General features: G+C 39.4%; 2 protein-coding genes across 2 annotated transcripts in view; one reads left to right on the top strand and one right to left on the bottom strand.

Annotated features, from left to right (window-relative positions):
- The window catches only part of MMP23B (matrix metallopeptidase 23B), a 26,410-nt gene extending 26,108 nt beyond the window's left edge, over positions 1-302 (top strand). The window contains 1 exon segment of the mRNA XM_009648129.2: positions 134-302. The gene's annotated coding sequence lies outside the window, so the exon portion shown is untranslated.
- CDK11A (cyclin dependent kinase 11A) overlaps positions 1-16,414 on the bottom strand; it is a 19,189-nt gene extending 2,775 nt beyond the window's left edge. Inside the window, 19 exon segments of the mRNA XM_035903580.1 lie at positions 380-569; positions 2,022-2,170; positions 2,451-2,567; positions 3,444-3,551; positions 4,644-4,765; positions 5,395-5,500; positions 5,844-5,965; positions 7,599-7,689; positions 8,434-8,588; positions 8,591-8,605; positions 9,203-9,268; positions 10,087-10,215; positions 10,327-10,422; positions 11,626-11,748; positions 12,902-13,032; positions 13,593-13,731; positions 14,611-14,735; positions 15,249-15,364; positions 16,039-16,414. Of these exon segments, the coding sequence (XP_035759473.1) occupies positions 380-569; positions 2,022-2,170; positions 2,451-2,567; positions 3,444-3,551; positions 4,644-4,765; positions 5,395-5,500; positions 5,844-5,965; positions 7,599-7,689; positions 8,434-8,588; positions 8,591-8,605; positions 9,203-9,268; positions 10,087-10,215; positions 10,327-10,422; positions 11,626-11,748; positions 12,902-13,032; positions 13,593-13,731; positions 14,611-14,735; positions 15,249-15,364; positions 16,039-16,149 (2,211 nt within the window). The 5' untranslated portion in view covers positions 16,150-16,414.
- Between the last annotated feature and the right edge of the window lie 13 nt (positions 16,415-16,427).

Here is a 16,427-nt window from a genome sequence, read left to right as displayed (position 1 = left end):
TACCAGGCTTTGGATTTTTTTCAAAAGTAAATTTGCATCTTTGAAAGCTTGCTTGAAAGTGTAAAACAGTGTACACTTCCAAAAGAAAAATCGTTCTGCTCCGTGATAAAACCGGGCATCATCTCTTTCTCAGATTCTGTACTGAAATGGTGATTCTGTGAATACAACAGTAATTGGACCTGCCCTTTGAAAAGGAACAGAGGGAAAGCTGGATTTCTAGAGTGTCTTTTTCATGCAGGTAGAGGTGAGTCTCAGCATCCCAACCCCAGGACTCTAATAAAACGGAGCCCACGTGAACTTTTAAAAAAAAAAATCAGGATTAGGACGTGTCTGAGGACAGCAGAAGTCTGTGTCCGTTGCCTCCATCTGCTGTGCTTACCAACTGACTGTAGCCAAGGCCTCCCTCAGGTGGTCGTGGGCTCGTGCCACGTTTTACCCTTTGTTGTTCACTTTTTGCTGGCCAGGTGGGAAACATGGAGGGGTCGATAGGAAGGGGAGTCTCGCGGAAATACTCATGCTTCAAACCATCTTCGGCAGTAATTCTTCTGGCTGGGTAGTATGTCAAAAAGCTGGGGAGAATTCAGAAAGACAATGAAATGGGGGAGAGGCAGAGGGACAGAACACATGGGTGATCTAAGATAGCTGATTTTAAAAGCATGCTTCCTACATGAACCTATAATTAATGGAACTGCAGCTGGCACTACATCTCAAAAGTAGCTTTTGTAGGGATCTGTTTAGAGAGGTGTAAATCGTTAAGACACCTCAGAACCCTTGGGTAGTCAGATACAGCTCAAAAGGGCTCCAGGATGGTTCAGTTAAAATATTTTGCAATGCTGCTTCGCTTTTTAGAGAAGACAACTGAGATGATATTGATACACCACAAAATATTGTAATATAGTTTAATTTAACTGTACACCTTGATTAATTTAAACCTTCCACAATACAGAAACATGTTTTACTGTACCTGCCAAACAGCATTTGGCCCTGACCTTGTAAAGCCTTACATATATATCTCCCAGATTTGTACACGTACCGAGTTCCACTGACTTACGTACACTTACGCGTGTTTCTCTAAGTTCCAGGCTCATGTTAATACTATAGTGTTGTCATTCTTACCCAAAATAATAAAGACACAGCCCTGTCATAACCAAATCAATTAAAAAGTAGATGACACTGATGTGATACCCATCTTCATTAATACAAGTTGTGCTTGAGCCTTCCGAAAGGTTATCTGATTTCCAATAAATTATTCACAACTCATTCAAAAGCCTGGAGCAGCATAATTCTTAAAAATTGGAAAGGCTGGAAATCCCCCTCCTTAAAAAAAAAAAAACCCAACCTGATTTCTTTTAAATCTATTTTTTTTAAATAGAGGCAGGTTCTAAGTAAGATCTGAAACGGAATCATTTCCACTACTTCATGTCATGAAATGTAAAAGGCAGAGCAGGGGAGGGAGGGGAATAAAAATCTCTCAAGCCCTTGTCAACCTTTTGAAGAAAAATTAATGGGAATGCAATCAGAATGCGCCAGTAGAGTTAGGGACTGCCAGAACATCAGATGTGACAGAACTCATGAACTTTGAACATCTAGGAAAAAAACAAGACTGCTATTTTCCTTAATATGATCTCTAGAATGCACTGCTTTTTTTTTTTTTTAAACTTTTTTCAACTGTTATTTAATTGCTTTAAAAAGATCCATCAGCAGTCTGCATGATAGCTGACTCACCACATAATTAAACGTGACACAAATGAGCTAAAACTACAACTAAACCATTCTTCTATTCTTCTAGGATATAGGTGTGTGAGAATCATCTTCCGACTGAGTTTAAGAGCAGGTGCCAAGAGCATGGTACACTGAAGAAAGCTGGTGCAAGGAATGTCACAGACAAACTTCAAATGCATCAGCATGTTCTGACAAGGTTAAATGCACCGAAATACCACGCTTCACTACAAGTCATCTTCCACCACTATCATAGCATGTGAACATGTTTTCCCAAGGATGCCCTAGGAGCTAGCACTTACTTGTTCATCAGATCAAACCCCTGATCAGAGAGGAGCGCTCCAAATCTCTTGCGTAGATTATTATAGGGATATTCTGTGAACGTCATCTTCTTTACTGCTGGCAGCTCATTGTAACCAGGCCAGATTTTTTCACTTGGAGTACCTAGATCCTGTAAATTAAAATATCTCCTTAATAAACTCATTCTAGAGAGCAACCCTTCTGCTTATTCATTCTGTAGCTACAGGAGTTGGTAAGCATCCAGAGAAAACAGACGAAACTCAAATCCTGATCCTAGCTCCCTGTAAGCGGTGTAAAACAAGAATCAGAGTAATGAGCCTTTTGTTAAGGCTGAGTCGCTGTCAAAGAGCAACGAGCACTTCTGATTTCTTACTACTCTAATGTACCTGCCTCTGAAACCAGTCAGAATCCAAAGTTGTTAAAAATATTACCTTAAAAACCTTGTTAATCTGGTCAATTTCTGACTTCCCTGGGAAGAGTGGTTTCTGCGTTAACAGCTCTCCGAATATACACCCTACCGACCACATGTCTATCGCCGTTGAATATTCCTGAAAAGAAGGAATATATTACACCTTATGAAATCAGTAAGATACTTTCACTGAGTTGTTTGGGGGTTTTTTTTGTTGTTTTGGTTTGGGTTTTTTTTTCTACCACTCTGAACAGAACACATACAACCATTCCAATATCCAAGGCACAGGTCTCAACTGTATTTATTTAGAAGTTAAAACTACCGTGAATTATAAGATGAGTAATATCCACAATCACCAATACATCAGGGTGAAACGTGAAAGTCTGCCTTTCTTTTTCACTCACAACAGCAATCTCAGGTTACGGGCACAAGACCTGCTCCCCACGGTACACCTCTTCTCTTAAACGTAGCCATTTCTCCTGTTACAAAAACACCTTTGAAAGATAGCATAGGGCTTCTTTCACTTTTGCAGCCTTTTTTTTTGGCGGTAGGGCAGTATTATTTTGTGGCCTGGTTCTTGTCATGAAGGCCGACAGAAACCTACTGATTTCATCCAGATTTCAGTTATGAAATAGGTCATCAGTAGGCAACACTGCCAGAATGTTGCCAGTACCCTGTTCTGCAATTGAGTGTCACAGATTTTAGACTAAGTTAAAAAAACATAAAAATCCAGCTGCCTAGGATGACAGCGACGGTTTGCACCAATCCACGAGAGGTCCAGCAGCACTACCACATCAGGAGAAAAACCCAATCTGTCACCCACCCGCCTACTGTCTATGGAAGATGGAACCTTTTTACCTGTGTTATCAGAAAAATAGTACTGAAGATTGAGAATTTCCACCTCTAAATTAGTATAAAGAATCAAGCGTACTCATACTTTGTTCACAAATTATAAAATAAAGTTAGTCTGAAGAAGTCACTCCTCTACCAGCCAGGGGAACAAGGAGAAACATACCTTGGCTCCAAGCAACAACTCTGGCGCCCTGTACCAAAGCGTCACAACCACTGGTGTGTAAGGCTTCAGTGGAGATCCGTATTCTCGGGCTAGTCCGAAATCTCCAACCTAAACGGAAATTGGTAAGCTGCAATATTTCCAACATTGACCATACCATTTACTAACAGTGCCAATATGTGCCCGCCACGTTGCATGGCTTCCAGCCTTCAAAAACAGCCACACAGAATACACTGTTTCTCATGGGCCTTCCTTGCCTTTTTCCACTGAAGGGGAAAAAACATCTTTCCCGTCCTAGGCCAAGTAAGAGTTCCTGTTATTTGACAGAAAGCTTATATGGCAGAGGGGAAAACCAAACCAAACAACAATAAATGCTGACTTCAACTTTGCAAGTAAAAAAAAAATTCTAAGTCCAGTTTCCCTGAGAAAGGGAAAGGCTTACCAACACTTACAGCTGTAAGATGTGAAACAACAATAAATGCTGACTTCAACTTTGCAAGGAAAAAAAAAAAATTCTAAGTCCAGTTTTCCTGAGAAAGGGAAAGGCTTACCAACACTAACAGCTGTAAGATGTAAATAATGGTAATATACAATTGGCACCTGCAGTTTAGAAGTAAATTTGAAATGTTATGTCCTGATCTTACTAGTACTGCTTTTCTCTTAAATTTTTGTCAGAAGTCAGCTTAAGGTTATACAGGTTTTTGAAGTGTGCAACTTTTTTTAAAGACTTTTGATTTGTAAAGAGAATCTCCATCTCCACCAGTAACCGTAGAGTTCAGCACTACTACACATATTTATATTCTTGATTAAGCCTCACAATCTCTCAAGTTGAAAGAGCAACCCCAGTTCAAAGACTACGATGCTGATATATAAAAAGTAAATGACCCTGTCACGCATACAATAAGCTGCATCAACAGGAAGAGAACACTGCTCAGGCTTCTAATTACACTATACAAAACTCAGTATTCACAAAAGCATGTTTATTAGTCACATCCTAGCATAAATCTTACAGTTGTGGCAGGGCAGTTTCTTTACTTTAGTAGTAAAGTTCACTCTTCCACAACTGTGTTTTAAAAGCCACACCTCACACCTCTTAAAGACTAATGCAAAACATTCTATCCAGCTCCTGACATAGCTATCACGCAGGGTAATTCTGCCGTACAAGCTTTTTCCTAAATGCGATATATTTCATGTAATTCTTACTTTTAAAATGCCCGAATGGCTGAGCAACAGGTTGGAAGTTTTCAGGTCTCGGTGAAGTATCCAGTTGTCGTGAAGATGCTTGACTCCTCGCAGTAACTGAATCATCAAGGTTTTCACTTCACCTGCAATGATAAAAAGAAGCCAAGTGCGTTTAAGAGAAGAAATCTAACTTTTTTTGTTGTTGTTGTTTGGAGAAAGGGGAAGGGGGCAAGGGGAAGAAAAGGATGTTGAGTTAAAAGCACAGTACAGACTGCACCATAAAAATGTCACAGAACCAAAGCAGTTAAAACCCACAGAGCTGCCAATAAAGCAAAATTAATTTGCATAGCTGGAAGGCATCCAAACAACACTCAGAAATGAATGCCTCTCACAAACATAGGAAATGGCCAAAATCAAACCCCAGTGTTCTTTTCCAGTTTAGTACAGGGGAAACTCCCTCAACTTCACATCTGAACCTCTGCTTCGCCCTGAGCATGCCAACTGGATCCATCAGCCAAACATCACTATGAATAGCTGCACTCCCAGCCCATGGTCCTATCTGAACTTGTATCAGTAAAATTGGACCGAACAGCGAAAAAGCAATGAGGTCTCTGTTCCAAAGAACACTCGTAGGACATTCCAAGGCAATACACGTCACTGCACAAAGTTAGTTCTCTGATGTCAGTACAGCCCAAAGACACTGAAGTTTGTGTTGGCCACAACACAAAGTTTTCTGCTTTTGAGAATTATAGGAGACTGTGCCAGACAGTACCTGGTAGAAACGGTTGCTTCATTGTTTCCATCAGACTCTTGAGATCGTGTTCTACGTAGTTCATTACAATATAGATTTTATCCATATTACTACCTACGACAATTTCCTAAAACACAGAAACAAAATGATCAAAACAAGCACACAGTATTTAAAAAGCATGCAAAAATTAATTTTAGAAATTTACTGGCAAGAGGATAGATGGAGCCTGTCACTGGTAAAATGCATAGAAAATGTATTTTTCTATGAAAAGCAAAAAAACCAGCTCATTTTTGCAAAACACTGGATTACGTAGAGACAAGTAATGTCTGTATAGTTTTATGGGTAATATACAACTGTTTACAGAAACAAGCTCTGCTACGAATGCTGACATTTTTATAAGGCATTTTAAAAGCCAAGAGGCAATATTTCAGGAACAAAAATAGTTTTAAAATAGAGGTTTGCTGCCTTACTCTGACAGTGACAATGTTTGGATGTTGTGCTTTCAGAATAGTATTTATTTCTCTCAGAGAAGTAATGGGAAAGCCTTCCTTTTCCTTTTCCATTTTCAGTCGCTTCAGAGCCACAATTTCATCTGCAAAGAAAACAGAATTATTAACTGCAGATTTCCCATCACATAGCTAATAAAATGTGTGTTAAGAGGTCCCCTAGTGTTTGGTCACTGATTTAATTTATTTGAATGAAAACCATTACTCAAGACATTCTGTCGAACCCAGAAGCAGACTCAGTCTCACATTAGCAAAGTAAACACAAAAACCCCACCACCCCCAACACAAGATTGCCAAGTTTAAAGAATAAAATCCAAAACAACAACCCCAGAGCTGCATCATGGATTTTAGTGTATGCCAATGTAACTCACCTGGAAAGAAACTAAAGAAAAAGTGTATTTAACTCTAAACTCCTCACCATAGTTCGGAAGATAAGACAGCCGCCAGAAATGCCTCACGTACAGTCTACCTCTGTTTAAAGACCCAGCTTGAAACCAAGGTGCTACTCAAAGCACGACTGAAGTGAATTATGTAAATACATCTGGGTTTTCCATGATATTTGTGGAGAATAATGGTTATGTCAGTCTTGGAGCGAGCCTCAAGACAGAGAAGGAAAAGAAAAACAAGCTCATGGTAGCTGTCCGGTAAACAAGTGAACTCAGAGAAACCAGGATGCCAGCTATATACTTCCATTCCCCAAAGGAGACCAAATGGTCATATTATTCTAAAATAAACAGAGGACCCAAGGCATCCAGAATTTAAACCTGTCACCACAATCACAGCTTGTCAGTTGGAACCTGAGAATAACCCTGCTTTGGAACACAGTGCTTTTCACAAGCTCTCCTCACCATCTGCCAACTCTATTTAAAACTGCAGATATTTAATTTACTGTGCTACAGTTCCCCTTGAAAATGACCAGCTTGCTAGAAAGTAATGTATCACTAGTGATGGCCACACTACAGGGAAACCGAGGTCAGAGCCAAAAGAACAGCTCGTATCTTGCTGCATATTATCTTTTTCCAGGGAAAAAAAAAAAGTGCTGCACGAATACCACTATTTTTGTTAAACTATCAAAGCAAATTATTTCTTTCACTTGAGGAATCACCATGGAAGAGGAACATACAATGACTTGATGGTTGGCTCTTGTACCATTCATAGGAAACACAATAGTTTTTTCAAGACGCTTGCCATTACAAACCAGATAAGCAAAGAGATTGAGTTTTAAAAATATAAATCCATTTGTATACACAAGAATTGGTTTTGTGAGAGTTAAAAAGAGTGAAATTTCTTTCTACAACAAAATACTGCAATAAATACTCACTGCACAGCAACTGCTGCTTTATGGATTCTCTGGTCAGTAGCTGTGCTTACAGTGACGCCTGGTGGAACACTTACATCAAATTTTAAAAACTTCCAACCTGGTAGCTACAGGAAATCTCAAGCCAGAAGTAACTGCCTTTCCAGGCAGAAACTGAAACCGTGTTAATCGTTCTACACCATCATGGCTAATACAGAGATCACTTCTGAACTCCAAGAGCTGCAAGCTGCTGCCCTTATGTCAAAGTCCACACCCTGTTAAAAAGCATAGATTATTCTTGATACAGAAGGAAGTATTTTAGACAGATTTTGTTCATCAATGAAAAATGCAGCACCGTAATTTGCACACAACTGCAGCCCTAAATACCATGAAATTAATAACTGGAGACCACTTATACTAACCAGTCTTCTTGTCTTTTGCTCTGTACACTACACCGTATGTTCCTTCTTCAATCCTGTTCAAACACTGAAATTCCTCCACGCTACGACATCCCTGAAAAAACAGACGGACATTTACTCCTCCAGCATCCGGGGGAGGGTTTTGCTTGGTTTTTTTAAGAAGACATAAGGCAGCCTTCAGCAACTTCAGAGGAATAGTTGAAAATTACCAAGAGAATTCAACAATAGGGCTACACCATGTGAGAAGGGTACCTTTGGGGGTTATTTTTACTTGGATCTCTAAAGGAATCCTGGACAGAGTCTGAGTTTTAGTAGATTAACTAAATTATTTCATAAACTCTTCACTCATTCACTTTTGCACAGAATAAACTGAAATTTCTGCCACAATGGCAAAGGAGGCAACTCAGCACCTCAGACTGACACCTTTCACATAATTCAATCAATAAAAGTACGCTTTCTCTTGGTATTTCTAAGCTTCGCTGTTGGCTACAAAAACCACCCGGTTCACGTTAACGGAACTCTTCTCTCACAAGCATCTATTTTCAGACAGCAATACGAAGACACCAGAGTATCAAATATGTTACTACATTCTTATCTATATCTAAGAGTAATCTCATTTTTGCTCCATGCACATTTTTTCCTTGTAAAAAAAAAAAAAAAAAAAAAAAAGACAGCAGTATTTCACACAGACATGTGGGTTTTGTGATGTTGAATCAGCAAGGCATATTCTACCTGTAAACTACCTCATGCACAAATACGTGTTTATGATGCTAACAAAGCAGCTAGGGAAATCCCTTTGCCTGGGACATTCTCACGCATCCTTTAAGTGATCCTCTACCTGAAGCGCAGGAAGGTACTTGGGAAGCTCTTGTTTCAGTTCAATGGGGGAGGAAGCTGGTGAGTCAGGAATATAGTCTCCTTCTGTCATTGCATTGGAATGAGGGGTGCCCTCCCCTACTTCCTCCTCTTGTACGTCAGTTCCTGATGAATCTCAAACCTCGACTCTGTAACTTTAGAAGTCAGAATCAGTCGTGGAAAGAGGGAACCATTTGGAATGATTACATTCAGCTTTAGACAAATAAGGGTAATGAAACACTGATCATTATACACGAGATAGGTGTGCAACTTAAGTTTCTGCAACAGTAAAGATCAATGAGAAGCCTGATTCTCCTCTTTGCAGAGATGATGCCTTCAAGAACTCATTTATAGTCATGTGCATACAATTTCCAGCATTAAATACAGCATGTCAGAAAAATAAACCTTTACACTAACAGAAGGAGAAAGAAAACTGACTCAGTAGATCTGATTGGAAAGCTTTCTTGATGAGAGCATAGGACAAGAGACCCAAAAATGAGAAAGAAGGAAACGTCAGCTCGTTAGACTAGGATCTGATTTCCTCTAAACAGACCTTGGAACAGATTTTAAGGAAATTCTGATTCTGACATGAAAATGGCCCCAAAATCCCAAATATATGATGCTTTAGAATGATGGCAAAACTGCAACAAGAAATTAATCTGAAATATTTTAAAATATGTGTAGAAATAGATTTATTTGGCTGCAAAAATTCAGCCAAACACTTCTTTAAATATTCAGTATTTGCATTGTACCAACTGGGATGTGGTTTCCATTCTCCCGTTCCTCCTCTTCACTCATTTCTTCCTCGCTCACCTCTTCTGCAAAACAGAATCAAGTGCAACTGAATAAACTCAACACTTCTGTAGTTCCTTGTAAGGCAGATCACTACTGAAATGCTTTTCTAATTTACCAGGCTTTCTTCACCACTGTCTGGTTAGTGACCTCGCACTTGTTTCACTTGGAAAGCAAATGCTTCCCCTAACTCAACAGAACTGCACCTTTCAGCTTCCAACAGGGAATACAATTCTTATCAATTATCTGGGAACTTGTGGATGGGGGCCAGGTGAATAAATTAAATCAGGAAACTTATGAATATTTGCTATTAACTGTAATTTTAAAGAAAAATATGCAGCCATCAGAGCATGCTTTTGTGCCTTTCCTTTACTACTTAATGACAAGAATGGCTGTAAGTAGACTTTTTTACTAAACCTTTTTTTATTGTGTTCGTTTATTTGTACTGGCATGAAAAAAAATCCAAAATTTGCAACTGAAAATAATTCAAAATGACGAAGACATTTGTATTTCACTACCCCCCAAACAAGCGCAGAATCGCTCTCTACAGAATATTTGTTATGTTACAAAATTACTTGAACTGTTAGCCTTACACCATTTAGGAAGATAAAAATGGCTTTTGGTTTTCTAATCTGGCTTCTTAGATGAGTAATTGGTATTACCTCTATATAAAAGGATAGAATATGACTTGTACTTGGTTTTTTTCTTTTTAGTTATCTTGACCTGTGAGGTCTCAGCCTATCCTAGACTAAGAGAAAAGGAAAATGTTCAAATAAAAGAATACAGAATGAGAAACAAAGAAAATCGTAACACACCATTCTAGGACCTGCTTTAGGTTACTCACCAGCTGACTGCTCAGATGCTTCCTCAGAATTGCTTCCTGTCTCCTCCTCCTCCTCCTCTTCCTCTCCCTCTTCCTCAGAACCTTCACTGCTAGACTCTTCCTCCTCTTCTTCCGAGCCTGATCCAGATTCTGTTCAGAAATAATCAAACACATAACTAAGTAGGCACACACTCTAACAACAGTGTTCCCTCAACAGGCAACTGTAGAATTAATTACATCTACTAAATTGCATCTCATCACCTGATGAAGACTCAGCCGAGCTGGTTTTTCTCTCACTGTCACTGATGTCTTGCAAGTCTGAAAGAGGATCTCTCTCTTCTGGCTTCTCTTCTTTTACTGTTGAGACCATAAAAATTAAAAACAGGATGCTGACTGAATGTCATTTGTAAGACTGACTACCCAGATAACTGCTTTACTTTCTCTGTCCATTCAATTGGTGCTGAACATTCTGTATTGGAAATACAGAACACTAAAAAAAAAATTCATGCTCTGCTTGAAAGACAAACAGCTTTTCTGAATTGCAGTGGTGCAGGATCAACAGCCAAAGATGTGAAATATTGACCTTTTGGTTTTTTACATGTGATATACACCTAAGCCCCTCTAAGTGTAATTAACAACAACAACAAAAAAAAAGGTAACATGGTAACAAGTATCACCACAACACAGTCTCACTAACGTGCGTACATACAGCGCTTACTAGCCGTGCTTATTATTGTAATGCAGTCCCTCCAGACCACCGTGAAACAGCACGTGCGAGTAACTGTTGATTGATTATAGACAGTAGCCTCAAAGGACTTACTGCCTGCCTCCACCTGGAATTTCAGCTGATTACATTCTGCAATCAGCTTACTTGAAACACTTATTTTTACAGCTACACACATTAACAAAGCAGACACAGAGCTTTTCTTCTTTAACCAAAGACACTTTTCCATCAATTGTGCAAGTTCTCTACTCACAGTTAGGACCTTCTAGGCACTGGAAGGACCATTTTCTGGCTTAGAAAACAAATTTCACCATCTAACCAGAATACTGCCTTAAGCATTTACTGCTACAAGATGACAGTATGAGTGATGCTTAAACTATATCGATCCCTGTAAGGCAACTTCTTAAGGTAGTTTAGTTCCTAACAACAAATCCAACCGGAGCTAGAGTATGGAGTAAACAATCCCTGTTTAATCTGCAAGGGAATTAAACTACAAAATTTTAAAAATTCAGTCAGCTGCTTCTTCCACCATTGAATTAAGGAACTCAAACTTTTTAAATGACTACTCCTACTACTAAAAAGGATTCATTCAATTTGTCACTTGCACAATTACCTGTGAAACCAGCACTGCTTCAGAAAACAGTACATATGTATTCACGAATTTTCATTCACGAATCATATTCATGAATATTCCAGAGTTATGCCACCACGGCTGAAGTGGACAATGCTTTCAGTAGAGTACCAGGGACAGACATTTATGGCTAAAAATAAAACACTACCCCAGAACAGCTCCTCCTAGCCCCCAGGCAAAGACATTATAAAGTGGCAAATGCTACCTGGTTTCCTGCTCTCTCCTTGCTCAAGCTTGTCTCTTTGCTGTCGTAATGGGCTGCGACTCCAGGGTCTCATTTTTACTTTGTCTCCATATTCTTCCCTCACTGTTCTATGGTGTGCAGAAACTAGTGAAAACAAAACCGGAAGAAATTGTTACATCTCCCTGCCCTAGTTAGAATACTTCTGTCTGCCACAACCACCTGCTTTGCGTACTTTTCCTTTTTCCTCACAAACTAAAGGGTAACGGGGAGGAGTGGAAGTGGAACCTAACTATATCTAGGAGAATAAAGGACTATGATTTACCTCATGCACAATAAAATATGAGTTTCTACTACTTAAAGAAAGGCGCTGCCATACTTGGGAAACAGATGCAAGATGCCCTATATACTGCACAGTGAACGCCCTGAAACTAAGGCATTAATGCCGGAGAGGGAAGTGGACAGACCAGGAAGATACACAAAAGAATAAAAACAGCTATGGGTTAGAAGGAGCTGACAGAACATTTAGAGCAATAAAAATAAGTAAAATGGAAGGCTCGATATATTGAACAATATCCGTGTAAACATCAAGCACAAAAAGGAGCTGTTTGGTATGAGCCGAACTAGACAGAACAGCAACAAATACAGCTGCTTCTGCTGCTCTTGAACAATCTGTGTCACTTGATCACACGAATGGGCTCTGATTTTTACCTCTGAAAGCTGGGATGAAGAGACCCTTTAACCAAAAATGTTCTGAACTTAGATTGCAAGAATATGATACGCTACGCAAAGTGAGGGTTCATGTGCAGAAGTGAACTTAAATTGTTCAGTCATCAGATCTTCCCCACTTGACTCCCACTACTGCCTTTTTCACGGTCAGAGTATTTACACGATCTCTCTCTCCCCCTTTGCAGTTTATCTCCCCAATTCCTTAAAACACTTAATTTTGAGACTTCAACCTCTATTAAATTGGGTTAGACTCTGCCAGAGTTCAGGAGTGACTGGGATTGTGACAGGTACACACGCACATGCACAGAGACAACGTCAATTACATAAATTTTGTTTCTAAAGGAATCCAGACTAACAGAGAGAGGCAAAGAAAGACTAACCAATATGCCATGACATATGACATTGTTGTACTTCCCCATGTAGAACTTCATAAGATTTTTTTCCTCCCACCATGGAGAAGCCTCTCCCCACCTCTTTTTTTCTTTTTTTAAATTCTAGCTTTCTATACCTCCATTCCACCATTATGTCAGCAGAGAGTAAGCCTAAACAACATTCATACAGCAACAGTTACCTTCTCTCCTGGCTTCCCGTTCCTTACGTCTTTCTTCAGCTCGCCGTTCTCGTTCTTTCTGCTCCCTTTGTTCTTTTTGCTGCTCTCTGATTTTTCTCTCTCGTTCTCGCTCCAGTTGCTCCAGACGATCTCTAGAAAAGAATTATTTTTGTAACATTACAGTTCACTACAAATTCAGCATATGAAGTAAAGGAAAACTGTTTTTCTATTACAAACTACAGGACTATTCAATTTCTTTAGCAACAATACCACTGATTGCCTATGGGTCAAAAACCAGGCGTATCTTTTCATCTGATCCTTTAAAAACAGTGTTTCAAGGACCACGCACTTTCAAACACATGAGCTTCTGCACCCTTATCAGGATTTAAACAGAAATCAAGCAAGTTCAGTTAAGAAATCCCCTGATACTACGCAAAACTGGTTTGCGCTTTTTTTTCCCCATTATAGTAAAACGCTGGCAATGAATTCACCTAGAAATATCTGCTGTAATGAAGTCACTTACAAAGCTAATTAAAGTCAAGAACACATTTTCATTAGACAACACATTCACAGGAACATGGCATCAGACCTTACAAGTTTTTGCTCTGAATTTTTTTGTCAATGAAACAGTGAAAGGTTAGAGAGAGATTTAGAGGAGGAAGCTGTTCATCTCTTTGTTGGTTTGTCACAGGGGAGGGAGGGAGGGATGTACCTCTCCCTCCTGGAATGCTCCCTTGCCATTTCTCTCCGTTTCTGTCTTTCCCATTCACGACGGGCTTTATCCTGCTCTTCTCTATGTCTCTTCCTACGCTCATGTTCCCGTTCTTTCTCTTTCACTCTGGCATGTTTCCCTAAACAAACAAAAATGAATTTTGGAGTGTTACTATTCAAAATATTTAGCGCTCCTATTTTTAAAAAGCAAAACTAGAAAGGATGAAACTTATGGTAACCTATTTTCATGTTCTCTGTTATTTTCTTAACAGAAGAATCCTGATCTGAAAGGGTGTTGGAAAATTAAAAGGTTATAAGATCTTGCACAAATGCTTGCATTTGGAAAGAAACAGAAAAAGGCTGTTAGTAACAGGAATACAACACAAATCATAGAATCATAGAATGTTTTGGGTTGGAAGGGACCCCTAGAGGTCATCTAGTCCAACCCCCCTGCAGTGAGCAGGGACACCACTAACTAGATCAGGTTGCTCACAGCCCCATCCAACCTGGCCTTGAATGCTTCCAGGGATGGGGCCTCCACCCCCTCTCTGGGCAACCTGTTCCAGTGTTTCACCACCCTCATTGTACAGAATTTCTTCCTTATATCTAGTCTAAACCTACCCTGGTTTAGTTTAAAACCATTACCCCTTGTCTTGTCACAGCTGGCCCTACTAAATGTTTCTGAAAGCGATATTTTTTCCTTTACAGTCAGGTACAAAGATCATAGCTCAGCCCACTCACTCACTGAAGCCAGAAAGAAGCTTAACAGACTTCAAAGAGTGAAATAGGTCCTATGTCCCTGTCCCAAATTATTACTGTCCTCTCAAATACATATCTGTCATCCCCATAACAGCATTAAACATAATTGAAGAAATAATACCAGTTTAAAATCCTTTGTCTTATCCACCTGACATGTTTTCTTCAGTTTGCAGTTATTACTGTTTACTTTCTACATAGTGCTTGTTTGGCTTCACCTTGGGAAGCTACCAGAAATCTTATCCAAATGTAGTAATAACAACCTTCTGCTGAATGACTACGATGTCTACGTTTCTCTTTCCTCTTCTCATCTTTTCTATGATGGGTTTTTTCTTTCCGTGACATTTGCTGCGGTGGTTTTATAGCCAAGGAATCATCTTCTTCTCCTCTACAACACAAAACAAATTAATAAACTCGGGAAGGTTAGGTGTACTGTCCAACAGACTGCGTGTTATTTTTTCTTTTCACCATTTTGAAAAGAATGCTTTTTTTCCTATTTTATTTATATTGAAATTCCATAACACCCCTGGAACCAAGGCATTAACAGTACCCTACAGAAAATCACGGTCACATAGATGAGAAGTCAGGCTATTATTACACAAGCAAACTGAGGATGAATTAAGCACTGAAGGCTCAGCAGGCCTGCTTCAACTGCATTTTGAGCAAAGTATTTTATTACTAGGTAGTGGCCAAAATTAGATCACAATTCTGTTAAGCCTTAATCAGTACTTCAAAACGACACCCTGGCATGTTCTACGAACAGGAGGCAAGACGGCACATCTGCATGCTAAAGAAGTTAAACTTTTCCCCTTCAGGTATTTCTAAATGCTCGCTTCAGTACTTCTAAAGTCTAATTTCAGTATCTCTCCCTAAGGTAACAAGGTTATTCTCTTATTCTTACCTGTCTTCCATAGAGTCTTCCCTCCTGTAAGGTGAATTTCTAATTGTTATTTCCATGCGATGATCTCTCAACTCCCCCTCTTCAAGAGAATCCCGCTTGGAATCCCTATCATCTGACTGTGACAGAAATGCAAGAAAGGGCAAAACCAAAACGCAATTAATTTTTACCTCACAAAATGAAAAAAATTAAATAGCACTCAACTCTTCCATTCCTGGCTCAAGAGCCATCCTCAACTGACCACGCCAGTAAAGTAACTAACTTATGAAGCAGAGATTTCATAGTTTTAAGCAGCCAAATGCAGTTTGATTGCAATTATAGCTGAATTTCTATTAATTCAATGAAATTAGACAAAATTAAACAATTAAGGAAGATTGCATTATCTATCTTTTTTTCCAAAAGAATGTTATGTTGTACATAATTGTATAAAACCAAATAGCAACATAAAAGTTATTCAAGAACAATTATTTAAACCCATTCTTCTACAAAATCTTTGAAAAGTTTTTACTCCACCTGCAACTTCCAGCTAATCGCATCGATTTCTTTACCTTTTCTAACCAACGACTACGAAACAAAGCACAGCATACGATGTAAGGCCAACGAGACCTTAGCAAAGCATCGTATCCTTGTCAAACTTTGGAATTAGAGATCACGCACGGAACATGCATAAGAGCACAGAGGAATTCTGCTGACAGGGCAAGAAGCCTTGTTGTCATCAGCAAAAGAGGGCATCGGCACTGAAGCTCCTCAGGTTTCATTAGACATGCACCTGGTATATCAAAGGGCAGCTTACATTTTTCATACGCTTTATCTCTGCCTTCTCTTCTTGCTCCTTCCTTCGTTTTTTTTCCTGAAGAATTTCATCTAAAGTTTTCACTTTCCAAGAATCCTTTTCATCACCCATTTGAGTTAAAAAAAAAAAACCTCTGAAAAAGAACACTACGTTAACGAAACCCACGCAAACCACGCAGTCCAACGCAGCTATACCTACTTTACGCTGACTTTTTATATACAGACAAACGCTTAACGCACCACCTTCAAGTAAAGTCAAGTTAGACTGGACTTAGGCTGAACCAGACGAGTCCGGTTTAACCCCAGAGGCACGCGCAGTCTTAGCTACGAGCTTAGGACCCGTCCGAGTAAAAGGAGCAGGCGGTGGGCAACCCCGGCCGCCGTTTCCCC

This window comes from Egretta garzetta, unplaced genomic scaffold (genome assembly GCF_000687185.1).
Source record: "Egretta garzetta isolate BGI_Z169 unplaced genomic scaffold, ASM68718v1 scaffold61, whole genome shotgun sequence".
Classification (NCBI taxonomy): Eukaryota; Metazoa; Chordata; class Aves; order Pelecaniformes; family Ardeidae; genus Egretta; species Egretta garzetta.
This window is presented reverse-complemented; position numbering and strand designations above follow the sequence as displayed.